General features: G+C 41.3%; 2 protein-coding genes across 2 annotated transcripts in view; one reads left to right on the top strand and one right to left on the bottom strand.

The window, feature by feature from the left end:
* Window positions 1–8,270, top strand: part of LOC104946769 (speckle-type POZ protein) — a 17,572-nt gene extending 9,302 nt beyond the window's left edge. Inside the window, exons 2-10 of the mRNA XM_010772650.1 lie at window positions 1,277–1,480; window positions 1,565–1,686; window positions 2,330–2,481; window positions 2,617–2,744; window positions 2,829–3,006; window positions 3,139–3,194; window positions 5,285–5,407; window positions 5,918–6,060; window positions 7,487–8,270. Of these exons, the coding sequence (XP_010770952.1) occupies window positions 1,403–1,480; window positions 1,565–1,686; window positions 2,330–2,481; window positions 2,617–2,744; window positions 2,829–3,006; window positions 3,139–3,194; window positions 5,285–5,407; window positions 5,918–6,060; window positions 7,487–7,631 (1,125 nt within the window). The 5' untranslated portion in view covers window positions 1,277–1,402 and the 3' untranslated portion in view covers window positions 7,632–8,270. The remainder of the gene's footprint in view (window positions 1–1,276; window positions 1,481–1,564; window positions 1,687–2,329; window positions 2,482–2,616; window positions 2,745–2,828; window positions 3,007–3,138; window positions 3,195–5,284; window positions 5,408–5,917; window positions 6,061–7,486) is intronic.
* Window positions 8,271–11,002: 2,732 nt separating this feature from the next.
* LOC104946768 (neurexophilin-1-like) lies at window positions 11,003–12,546 on the bottom strand. The gene is made up of 2 exons (XM_010772649.1): window positions 12,346–12,546; window positions 11,003–11,882 (listed from the first exon to the last, which is right to left on the bottom strand). Exons 1-2 carry the CDS (start codon window positions 12,403–12,405, stop codon window positions 11,211–11,213), a joined length of 732 nt encoding a protein of 243 aa, XP_010770951.1. The 5' UTR covers window positions 12,406–12,546; the 3' UTR covers window positions 11,003–11,210.
* Between the last annotated feature and the right edge of the window lie 1,084 nt (window positions 12,547–13,630).

Raw genomic sequence — 13,630 nt, 5'->3', positions numbered from 1 at the left:
CCGATTTGATTGGCTGAGTAGCGTCACCTCCTTAAAACATTAAACAATAACTTTTTTAAACTTTTTTTTTACTTTTTCAATATCGTGGATAAATCCTTATATGCTCTCGGCAACACACTGCATGTCAACTTTGCCTCCTTATTACACTCACCCCTACTTTCGTGGGAACAATGAGTCTACGTCGACAGGCAGATGATGCGGGGATGCAATGTAGACAGGAATAAACGCAGATCATCNTATTATTATTATTATTGTTGTTGCTATAATGCAGGGGTATTCAATTGCATTTCAAAGAGTTCCAGTAAGAAAATGTCATTAAATGCTCTGTTTTCGCTGTCTACCTTTCTCTTTTTTGAGCACGCCATTTTAAATTACTCACTGCTGTTTCTCTCTTCTTGTCTCGTCTCTTTATGTGTTTGAATCTAACGTGCTCACTCACTGACTGCACCGATTTGATTGGCTGAGTAGCGTCACCTCACTCTGCGCCTCCCCTGAAGCTCTCTGGCGCCCCCCCCCCCCGGGGAGTCGCGCCTCACACTTTGAAAACCGCTGGTCTAGATGGTGTCCAGTTTTGTGTGAATTTCCCCTTACAAAAATATGGAAATACAGTCTCTGTACACTCCTATCCCATAATTAACCAATGACACTGAATTGTGTGTTTAGTTCGCATACAAAGAAGCGTAATATCGAAAAGAGGGACACAAAAGTCTGATTGTTATTTAGTGCATGGAATAAATAGTCATGGAGCCATTAGGGCTGAATAAGGCACGTACAGTATATGTGGGCACGCTGTTGAAGTTTGTTAGAGTTTGTGTGTGTGTGTATCCGTTTCTGTGTGACTTGAAGGTAATTTGGGAACCTTGGATTTGGCCAGTGGCTCCAACACCCCCCCCCCTTCCATCAGAGTCCTGGGAGGCCGCTTGTTTATTTACAGTTCATTTTGGAGACTTAATTGCAATTGCGGCGGCTATTGATCTCAGAACAGGCTCGGGCCATCGATCTCCCGCCGTCCCCCAGCGGGTCAGGGACAATTCATCCAGCCAAAACACCACAAACCTCGATAACAGGCGATGTGGCTGCATGAATTAAATGATATTGAATCTTAACTGGATTAATCAAAAGATACAGAGCCTGTGTGTTGCATTACAATGAGCTGTTTTTTCTTCGTTTTCTGTAGCCTTGTTAGGAGAATGTGTCTCACGCAGCTAGACAGGATTTTCGTGAAGATGGGATTTAAACTCTATCAACTAATCACACTGACATTGTCGGTTTCTAGGGGGCAAACTGCTTCCATCTGGCGTGTGCTGATGCAGATGGACGTCAGGACTGAACATTGACGAGTGGAAGTGACGAATTCCTTCTCCTCACCCTCTTGCCCCCGACACCTTCTGTCACGCTGGCAATGTCAAGAGTCCCGAGTCCCCCTCCCCCTGCGGAAATGTCCAGCGGGCCCGTGGCCGAGAGCTGGTGTTACACACAGGTACAGCTAAAAACACTATATCTATCTTTAACGTCAAATACATCAAATATTCTTAGCTTTACTGACTGTTTTCTGCTTTGCCAGATCAAAGTGGTGAAGTTCTCTTACATGTGGACCATCAACAACTTCAGCTTCTGTCGTGAGGAGATGGGAGAGGTCATCAAGAGCTCCACCTTCTCTTCTGGGGCCAACGACAAGCTGAAATGGTGGGCGGGCAAGAAAGCCATGTTGTTCATCATATTCTAAAATCCAGTATTCGTTATCATACTGCAGTGTACACGAATTGAAACCGCCAATTTTGAGTCTGCCATCAGATAAGGGATCAGCAATTTTGATCCCTTATCAAGCAAACCTTACACAAAATAGAATTTGACATACTCGTATATAAGCAATGGTTTTCTGATGAAAAGTGCTCTATTCAGTGTTATCATTAAACTGGTCATTTACTTCAAACTAATCAACATATTTGACGATATACTTGCACTGCAGTATTTATACAAACATTCAGGGACTATAGAGTCATTTTTCAAGTCTATTCTTCAACTCTATTGGTCTTCCTTCTCATCAAATAAATATGTTTTTCAAAAGTGTGAACCACAGCAACCACAAGAGCCCCTTGAGTAAACAGTCATAAATATTCACAACAAATATTAAGCTGATGAGTCAGAAGAATGCAAGCACCAGTGAGTGCTCTGTTAGCCTGCTGTATTCATAACGATCAGAAAAAGCATGAAGACACAGTGCATAGACAAACGACTTTACATGAAAACTGCATGTATCAAAATTCTTTAGTAAGGAGAGATTCATTTATTTGAAGAGATCCTAAATATTACACCCTCTCACCATCAGGTGTTTGCGAGTGAATCCGAAGGGCCTGGACGAGGAGAGCAAAGACTACCTGTCTCTCTACCTGCTGCTGGTCAGCTGTCCGAAGGCAGAGGTGCGCGCCAAGTTCAAATTCTCCATCCTCAACGCCAAGGGAGAGGAGACCAAAGCCATGGGTGAGCCACTGGGGGGCAACAACTTTCAAAGAGTCGGATCTAACATCCTGTGGAGTTGGCAGTTTTCCTGTACTTTTTTAAAATCACACTTTTTCTTTCCTTTTCTGGACTTCTTTTTGTCCTGATGGCCTGCAGAAAGCCAGAGGGCATATCGCTTTGTCCAGGGGAAAGACTGGGGCTTCAAAAAGTTCATCCGCAGAGACTTCCTCCTAGATGAGGCCAACGGTCTTCTACCTGACGACAAGCTCACGCTCTTCTGCGAGGTACGCTGCATAGTCTTGGTTTACACCCTTTATCACTCCAGTGCATTTTTAAGTATTGCATTTCATTGAATATCTCTCCTTCAGGTAAGCGTGGTGCAGGACTCGGTGAACATATCTGGGCAGAACACGATGAACATGGTGAAGGTTCCTGACTGCCGGCTAGCGGACGAGCTGGGGGGATTGTGGGAAAACTCCCGCTTCACAGACTGCTCCCTGTGTGTGGCAGGACAGGAGTTTCAGGCTCACAAAGCCATCCTCGCAGGTGCAGACACCAGGCACACTCATTATACTGTATTTGGTCCTACAGTGTGTGGGTGTAATATTTGAATTGTAATTGTTGCCGTTGCTTGACAGATTACTCATTAACATATTGTTCTTATATAACTGCTTCCAGCACGTTCCCCTGTATTCAGCGCCATGTTTGAGCACGAGATGGAGGAAAGCAAAAAGGTGAGCCAACGGTCCCTTCAGCTTTTTTTACTCCTAGAAATGAATTTGTTTTGTCCCTCAGCGGCTCACTCAGATGTTCCCCGCTGTGTGGAGGAGTTACAGTGAGTGAAGGATTGTGGGCTGTCAAACGGCTGCAGCACGGAGCTGTTTGCAGAAGCTGAATGATAGCGCTCCTGAAAGGAAATTGTCCTGCCGTACTTGGGGGTCAGGATTCATCCTTCACTGACAGAGCTGCAGAAGCAGAGAATTGCTTTTTTCTTTTTCATCTGTGCACATGTGACTGTACGAAATGAAATTGCAGGAGAAGCAGCCCAGATGTTTTTTTTTTTGTTTTTTTTTACCAAAGCCAATTTCTGTTACAAATTTTTAAAAGAATGAAACATTTCACTTTTGTAAATTTGAAACATAGAGTAGATGTTATCTGCAGATAGAAAACATGGTAATAGAGTGCCACAGTGACGCGTCCTAAAACCCGGAAGTAAATTCCTTCCGGTTCCTTCGACAAAAACGCAATGCAATTTCCCCATAGGATTTTGGAAAATAGCTCGAAATAAGGTCTGTGGTTGACACACACTTAAGAGACGGATCACGTTTTGTTCAGTCGGATAATATCCACATGTCTACCCTACTTTTATAATTTTTGAATCATAAATCTAGTCGCCAGAAGCAAAATGCTAATGTTATGCTATAAACGAACTACAGCAGGGACGCTGCTTCAACGTCACGCCAACTTGAGATCCATATTCAAAACTACAGATTCAAAATTGTGCAAGTGGAAGCGTTTGTTTTAACAGTTTGCAGGAGACAGGTACTTGCTTTTAAGCAGAACACGGGGAAAAACAAACTTAGCGGGAGTGTTTACGTGTTCGGTGTAATAACGTAAAACGGCCTCGACAACTTCTGTAGTCCTATTCAGCCACTTGGTAACAACCATCGGTTTTCAGACACGTAAACTCTTCAAAAATCACCAGTGGGCTCACTGCTGATGTATTTAATGTTGTAGAACAAAACGTGATCCGTCTCTTAAATGTGTCTCAACCACAGATCTTATTTCCAGATATTTTCTGCTTTTTTGTCGAAGGAACCGGAAGTGGTCAAATGCTAACTTACTTCCGGGTTTTAGGACGCGTCACTGTGGCACTCTATATAATGGTTTTAAATTATGTTTTTAAACGTACAGCAAGCTTTTTTTGTGTGGTCAAATTGCTTGATTTGCTACAAGTAGGGATGTCCCGATCACCTTTTTTTGCTTCCGATTCCGATCCTTTGATTTTGACAATTTGCCGATACCGATTTTTCCCGATCCGATCTTTATGCAATGCATTAAGAGAAAAAAAAGCATTCAAGTTCTCCCTTAAGCTTATTTTTTTATTTAAATTGGATATTCTATCCAACATGGATATAGCTTCTTTCTTTCACAGCAGCATTGGATAAGTTCAGTTGTGCAGCATTGGATCAAAACAAAATAAAGCTTATCAGTACTCGTTAGCTTACTGCTACAATTAGACACTGCGCCCTGCCCACTCTGTTGCCAGATTTGAGAGAAATAAGCAACCAGGTCTATGAAAACAAGCCCCAAAGAAGCAACACATACATGATGTTCTGTAATTTGTAACCAAAACTAAGGCCTCAGGATGACTTTAAGACTTGAACATGGTCATTTTTGTTTTGTAACATTGAATACAAAATAAAAAAATAAAAATAAAAAACCCGATCCCCGATTTTTTTTCTCCCGATTCCGATCTTTTGAAAATCACGTGATCGGGGATCGGCTCGGGGACATCTCTAGCTACAAGGTTACAATAAGTGCACATATTGATTTATTGGCTAGTCATGACAAATATGAAATCTGTTGGAGTTTTAAATCAGAAGCGTTCACAAGCAGATTAAAATGTGGTTTATTGTTGCATATTTGTTAAGTATTTCTCCAAAGTGTCTTTAAACACTGTGTAGAGATTCACAGACAAATAGTTATCTAAATGCTCTTTATTTTTGTGGAATAATGAAAAAAACTTGCTGCGATAATTTTGTTCATGCTATAGTTTAAGCTCATGTCACAGGATTCTAACCTTGGTGTCTCTCCCTCTCAGAACCGTGTGGAGATCAACGATGTGGAGCCGGAGGTTTTCAAAGAGATGATGTGCTTCATTTACACAGACAAAGCTCCCAACCTGGACAAGATGGCTGACGACTTGCTGGCAGCGGCTGACAAGGTATTAGAAGAATAGTGCAATGTCAATTTTGAAATATGAATATAACTCTGAATATTAACGATCTACTGATCCTCTAGTATCAATGTCTGCATACAGCACCAGATTAGGGCTGGTTCTATATTTAATATAATATGCAAATATCAAAAATATATATTGTATACTGCTGGATAACCCCAAAACATGGAGGTATTATTTATAAACCAAAGCGCCCAGACCAACAACATCTGTTACTGCAGGTAGAATTGCTGTCTTTTCTGTATTTAATGTAACGAGAGCAAACACTGCGAGCTTTCAGATGTCATAAGGTGGTGAGATGAATTAAGTGCACACTAATCACTAACCCTATTATCCCAGTAAGTCATGATTCCACTCCTCTATGACACAGACCTAATTTAGTTAAGTATCACTAAATCTGTCACAGCAGATACCTCCTGAGTCCTGTTGAAGACATGCAGAGTGCTCATGTTGTTCTCTCTCTCTCTCTCTCTCTCTCTCTCTCTCTCTCTGTAGTATGCTCTGGAGAGACTGAAGGTCATGTGTGAAGACGCGCTGTGCACCAGTCTGTCTGTGGAGAACGCAGCGGAGATCCTCATCCTGGCGGACCTGCACAGCGCCGACCAGCTGAAAACTCAGGCCGTCGACTTCATCAACTAGTGAGTTCACTCGTCGTCACTTCTTACAGATCCTCCGAAGTCCTCTGAACAGTTTGTCTCCGTTCCTTGTCCTCTTTGTCTCGCCATTGTTACTGATGACACCAGACTCACACAGCGCCACCCTCTCGCCTCCTCCCATGGTGTCAGTTAATAATTGAATTTCACATGTCCCTCATGGAGGGGTCTGTGTGACATTATTAAAAGCTTCCAGAAGGATCAGGACTTCCTGACTTCTCACTACCTGCCTTATGTGTTGACCTAGATGAATGAGGTGATACATCTGAACATGTGTCTGTGCTCAGCTCACACATATTGCTCCAGATTGTTTCCTTTCATTTATAGAGCTGAAACAATTATTTGATTAGTACATCGACCAAAAAAGAACCGGCACAAATTATCATATAGATTAATTCATTTAAGTAATTTTTCTAGAAAAATGCCAAACATTGTCTAGTTTTAGTTTTCTATGATTTGTTTTTGCCGTATTATGCTTTTTGGGGTTCAGCTTTCCTGTAGTGTGTTTTATAGGTTTTTGTGCATGTAAATGGTCTGCAATGGCTAAAATCCCAAAGTTCCCCGCAGAGGGAGTTTCTCTCCAACACACTGAAACCTCCGTAACATTGTGACATCATAATGTAAAAATTGTGCTTCTATTGACTAGCGCTCCAACACATTTTACGTGATAGGCTAAAGGGTGGGACATCCCTAATCAGAGCAGACTGGGCTCTGGTTTCAGACAGAGGGTGAAAAGACAGGCAGTAAATGTTAAGTGAATATTAAAGGGAACCTATTATGCAAAATCCACTTTTTCATGTCTTTTATACATACATATGTGTCCCCTCTGTGTAAAGAGATTCTGGAAGTTTCAGGAAAAAAAATTCGCTCACTTTTTGTCCTGAAAATGAGCTGATCAGGTTTTGGCCACTTTATGATGTCATAACAATGTTTTGGCTTGTGTAACCATTAGCCAATCACCAACCAAGGTAACACCCCCCAACCTTATCACCTGAATCTCCTCCTAGAGCACCATTGAGTTCTTTTTAACCAAATCTCTCTCAGAGGGCCGTGGGGAGGGGCTCCTTATTTTCATCTAAAGTAACTGACAGAGAATCAGCACTTTTGAAACAGGGCTGAAACAGAGGGGATTATGGGATGCTGCAATGATCTGTTTGGTGTTTGGAGCCAAACACTTCACAGACATGTTTTGTGTATATCTGAGACCTATAATATATTGATGAAAAACAGTATAAGAGGGGACCTTTAAAGCATGTAATTATGTCAGAAAATACAAACACAAACCTGAACATTTGTATAATATGTCCTTTTTAAATAAAACACGTCTATAATATTAGATTCAGAGACGTTTGACACCCCTGTAATACCGATGGATTGTCCCTAATATAATGTTTATTGTTTCGTCCTCCAGCCACGCTGCGGAGGTGATGGAGACGGCGGGGTGGAAGTCCATGGTGGCGTCTCACCCTCACCTGGTGGCCGAGGCGTACCGCTCCCTGGCCTCGGCGCAGTGCCCCTTCCTCGGACCCCCCCGCAAGCGCCTCAAACAATCCTAACAGCAAGACGCTGACACCCATGCATACGCACACACGCTCATGCAAATACACACAAAGACACACAGACTCCCCCCCCCTCACGCAGGGACAACCTTTCCCCTCGCTGTTACCTAGTTCACTACCTACAGCCTCCCTCGGACCCCCCCCTTCTGCCCCATCCAAACCTGCTGTATTTAGTCTCTTCTAAAGACGGAGGGAAGAAGGAGGAAGTGGAGGTGAAAGAGAGGGGCAGGTGCTGGTGAAGTGAATGTTTGTTGTTTACAAGAATAAAAACAATACCCCTCCCCCTTTCTCCTCGGCTCGGGCCCAGTGAGGTCTGACATTGTGCTCCTATCTTTGTGTGAAAACCAAACCCCTCGACACCCCGTTAGTTCCTACTTTGGAATCTGTTCGGGAGGAAGGACTGGACACCAAAACCCCCAAAGAGCCGACTGTCAGGGGAAGAGGAGGATGGAAGGACACGTGCAGATAACTGAAGCTGTGTGTTTTATCATAAGGCTACTTTTTGCTCTGTTTGGAGTCCGAGGTGCCCCCAAACTCACGAACACATGGGCCTACGGGGGACAGAAGAAAAAGAAGAAATGGGCCTGTTAGTTACAAACTAGAAGGTCCCCCCCCCCCCCTGAGAAAGACAACAAGGGCTAGTCTAAAAAGCAGATATGGGACAAACTTAACGTTAATTCTCCTTGAGAAAGTTGGAGAAACATTGCACTAAAGTCACAGGTCACCCCTTAAGAAACCTTACCAGCAGTAAAGTAGTAATACTGTAGGCAAGCACATACTGAAGAGAGCTTCATGAACTAAAGACCCAACAGGACCACCAAGAACAAGAACCCTTTAAGAAGACAGAAACAACACATGTACTCCAAAAACTTCGCATCCGTTTTCATTTTTTTTAAAAGCTGGGAAGAAACAGTAAAGAGAGGGTACAGAAAAGCAACTGGACGTCATTCTTGGGGAAATTGTATTTTGTGTGTGGATCTGTTTTTATAACCTTGAGAGGAAAACATCTCAAGGTTTCGACGGACAAACCAACCAGGAGGCAACAAATTGTGCCTCAACTAGAATTGAGATTGAATCAGGCATGTTGATGCTATTTTGTTTCTTATTTGTTTTTTCCCCCAGAACTGTCATTTCTATTTTTTTCATAGGAATTTGTACAGACATCAGTGATTTTGAAGCTGTGTAAACAAAAAGCATTTTCCACCGTGAAATTGAAAAAAAAGCGGACTTGTTTTCCTTGCAGGCATAAAGACTGAGGGGAAATTGAAATGAACACGTTTTAATGTTCAGAAGAGACAGAATGTGAAGAGATGCACACCGAGGCAAACCACATGAAATACATTTGAAGTTATAATTTCAAACTGGCGGAAAATGGTAATGATCGAAGGAACTGTCGTTTCTTTCCTGTAGATATTGCTGGTTATGAGAAGTGACACTTAGTTGTTGCCAATTTTTTGTTCCCAAAAGATTAAACCACAACTATTTTGTATTGAATGCAATGCAAACTTTGTCTGGTATTTTTGTCTGAATTGTTTATTTATTCTTTTCAGTCCGTCTCATTAAACAGGCGTTTCATTTAGAGATGATTATGGGACTCCACAGATCACCTCTAAGGAAAGGTATCAGGCAGAAAGGCTGGTGTTTAAAGAAATTTCATTTGATGACTCAAGTTTTAAAATGTTCTTTAAATTAGAGTGGCATAAACCTAATCATGATTAAATCTGGGCATTTTAGTGTGTATTTTTTTTTTATCCCTTTACTGCATATGTAATTAACTTTTTGGAGATGTTCATATTTAATGTATCCTTTTTTTCAATTTGCCCTTTCCAAAACATGAACAACTTCCTAATTTCTTTCTATGATAAAAACACTGGAGTGACATTTGGACGAAAAGGCATCCAAAGTGCTGCAATGTAAGTCATTACATTTACCCAAACACTTAAAGGAGACCTATCATGCTATATTTGAATAATATATTGTAGGCCCATACCTATATAAGGTATATTTATATGTTTTCTTTTTCAAAATACCAAACAGATCATGCATTTTAGCCATGTCTCATTTCGCTCTATTTTGCTCTCCTCCACCCTGTCTTTGCATGCGCTGCAGCTGACCACGCCCCCCTGCATAGGAGGGGGCCGAGTTACGAGCGTCATGTTACCATGCTTTTACCATGCCACGGCAACCTCTCATTCCCCTGATTGGTGGAGAGTTGGCCATATAGGCGGAGCTCCTCGTCACTGACGTCAGACTATTTTCAAATCTGTATCAGTCTGTATCAGATCCGTTAAAGCCCCGTTTTTAGAGATTTTGGGTATGGAGGAAAAGAGAGAGGGTTGTGTTTTCTTACACATATTCATGTATAAAAGACGTACAAAGGTGCATTTTGCATGATAGGTCCCCTTTAAGTAAAAATCTGAGGAACTTTACTTAAATACTTAAGTATTTCCATTGCATTACACTTCTACGCCTCAACATGTTCAGGTATATTTCTTTACTCCACTTTAATGATGTGAAACCTTTAAGGATTAACTTTTCCGGTAAGTATATGTTGGTCTTAAAAATTCTGACAGATAAATACATAAATATAGTAAAGTATATATCATACTTTGATAAAACTGCGTGTAGTACGAGAGTTTAATAACTAATGTTTAAGCTTTGCTGTTGCAGGCCCGATTTACTTCAGTCTTCGTCACCATGGAGGAATGAGAGAAATACGTTTTCTTCACAAATTCAAGGTGGCAAATGGTGAGTTGTTGATATACAAATGTTTATTTTAAAGTATTTCTTTAATAGGGTTGATTGCTTCACATACATCTCCTTAGTGTGTACATGAGGTCTAACATTTGGCAACATTTGGCAAAAGTGTAAATTGATATGCAAAATAAGAATGTTGCAAATACATGGGACATCCTGACTATACAGTGAGTATACACATATATAGTCTTATTTCTTAAGTATTACAAACTAACTTAACTATATCACACCTTACAAACCAAAACTTGCTATTGTCTAGTATCGGCAGATAGTATGGTTAGAGCAAAAGTAATTACTTTATTCAATTAATATTTTGAGAATCATTCAGGCCCTTTAAAGGGAATAAAATACTAAATATGATTTATCTCCTCTCAGGATTATCTGCATTGCCTTATGTTTAAGGTTTTCATGAGCATTATTCACAACTTTCATAAAAACTAAAGGATACATTGAAAAGTATAATTTAAAAAACCAACAATCGCCACATCTGTCCTTTATTATCCTGTAAATATAATGTATGATGTCCTTTATTGTTTTATGTTTCATTTGGAACCTATATGCTGCAGGTCTCCCTTGAAAAAGAGATCTATGATCTCAAGGGACCAATCTGATTTAATAAAGGTTTGAAATGAAATGACATCAATCAATGAAAATATGTTTGTTCCACCCCTAATACTGTGCATTTCATAAAAACAGCTCTTGTAGTCTAGAACAAGCAGATATTGGACTAAAACATACTGTATACTTTAAAGGCTGACCAATGGTAAAACAAGCATTCACTTGAACTGGATGTATTGGAGTATTCTCTTTGCCCTCTGGTTAACCTGTGGGCAGGTAGGCTCCTGGGTTGTGGGAGCTGTAGTCCGGACACACTTTCTGCACCAGTCTGTAGTCGGTGCTGTAGAAAGAGACGTAGATGCAGATGACCTGGAAGGGCTTGGAACACATCCAGGTGACGTGGCTCTGCGTCTGCTCCTGAGCGCAGGTCTTGGACGGGTCGTAGTTACACAGCATCACCTTTTTGTTGCGCTCCGTCTTCTCGTAGTCCACCCTGCAGTTGAAGGTCTTGGACTCTTTGGGGTTGACCACACTCTGGCGCTCCAGATCAAACTCTACCTCCTTCATCGGGGGCACGAGGCTAACGGACACGTTGCCCACCCCTGTGGAGTTGTGGCGGAAGTAGACTCCCAGAGAGCCGTTCCCGTGATCCACAATCTTTCCCATTATCAGCAGATTCAGTTTGACCGTTTTAATGTTTGAGTAGAAGTCCCCCCAGCTGAACGTCCTGGAGAACTTGGATGCTCCATGGACTTTCATGGTTGGACGGAGCTTTATTTTTAAGGATGGGTTGGAGTGTGACTGGGAGTTTCCTCCGAGTATTTCCAGAAGTCCCTGCTTAGCATGGGGGCCGGTAAGGGGGAGTTTGGTGTTGGGAATCAAATGTCCAGTTGTCCTGAAGGAGACTTTATCCTGATGTTGCCCAAGAACAAACTAGACAGGAAATCAGGAGAGAAATGTGAATGTTAAGTACAAGGGGACATAAATGTTTAGAGATTCAGTTTATATTCTTTAAGAATATCTATTCTACGTTACACTACTTTCCAAAAACATAAAAGTGATGTGTCCAAAATAGAAATGTATTGACTTAACAACATACTTAAGCATCACAAGTAAATAGACTACTGTATATCTAACTACACACATACTGTTCACACTCCAAAAATGCATTATATTTAATTATTTTGACATGTAACTGCAAAATAATTAATCATTGTACAGGGTTATATCATGGTATAATAAAAGGTCACAGCTGAAAATAGGCTAATTTAGTTAAAAGATACTTAAAATGCAAAAGATTGGTACACTTTATTAACAAATACACTTTGCTGCTCTCCACCTGCTTGCTCGTTCTTTCCCTAACGTAACACCGGTGTGAATGATGTCCTTGACTTACCAAACCAAAGGTTCCTTCCAGAAGTATCCAAACAAAGTACCGTGGGGCGAACATCTCCATACTGCATGAATCCCTGTCTTAAGATCCATCCATTCACCTGGACTTCCTTCAGGCTGAGTACAGTTATAAGTCCATGTTGAAATGCTCCTTCATTTGAAAGTCTGGGAGAGTTGTTCCTGCAGAAACCCTCCTGTGTGCTGCAGCTCCCTCGCAGACAGACTGGGAGGCTTTTTCAGATCCCAAGGTTTTTAACACTCAGTTTTGCTGTGTCTCCCCCTCTCTCTCTCTCTCTCTCTCTCACCCTCCCTCACACACACACTCACATTCCCCTTTCTTTAAAGAGATGCAGTGTTAACAATAACCCATCTGGATGTCCAGCCTGTTGTCCCCCTCCCCTTCTCTCTCCATCACTGGAAAACATCTTGCATTATCTCCTGGGTGATGAAATATAAAAATTGACACTTTTTAAAATGAGGATTTTTGATGAATTTGACTGTCACTGCCCCACTGTGGCCTGAGAGCGAAGTGCAGACTTAGCTGGAATAATACAAATTGACTAGTACATACATGTCAAACTCAAGGCCCGCGGGCCAAATCAGGCACGTGGTGGATTAAATTTCGGCCGGCAGGATAATGTTTAATTACTATTAGATCTGGCCCGTCGGTATATTGCACGCACACCTTCACTCCACCCTGAGGGTCACTGTTTAGATAACTGTTCGAATGTTGTTAAATATAAGAATATTGAAAATTATTTTACAGTAAACAAAATCATACGGGTATTTATACAAGGACTGAAAGTAAAAACGAAATCTTAATATCAACGGTCCTCGACAGTTTTGAGTTTGTGTGTCCACCCGGCTGTAAATTTTTAGTCGACGGCAGCTCCCGGCGCTGAACCAAAGTTACAATATAAACGTTTTGAATAACTTACTTGAATAACGTGTATAATTGGTCCTTGATTGTTTCGAATTTAAATGACCCCCCGGGTAATTTGTACTTTATTAGTCAAAAGTAAGTAAAAATACCCCGAGATAGACGGGGTCTAAAAGACTAGTAAAGAATAATGTAAAAAGGTGTCCGTTGTTGTCGAAGTTTTTTTGTTAAAGGAGTTTCTTTTTTTTGTTTGTACGCGGACAACAACGGTCTTTTTTTTCGACGTCCTTCCGTTTGTAGGTAAATTTGAGTCACACGACGGGAGAGCCTACGATCAAGTTCAGTCTATGAACCGTAGAGTAGAACCCACCGACGTGTCAAGGTTAGATTACAATTCCCAGTCCGAGAC

The sequence above is a fragment of the Notothenia coriiceps genome, unplaced genomic scaffold, assembly GCF_000735185.1.
Source record: "Notothenia coriiceps isolate Sejong01 unplaced genomic scaffold, NC01 NC01_scaffold00011594, whole genome shotgun sequence".
In the NCBI taxonomy this organism is placed as follows: Eukaryota; Metazoa; Chordata; class Actinopteri; order Perciformes; family Nototheniidae; genus Notothenia; species Notothenia coriiceps.
The sequence above is the reverse complement of the archived record's forward strand: the minus strand, read 5'-3'. Positions and strand labels throughout refer to the sequence as shown.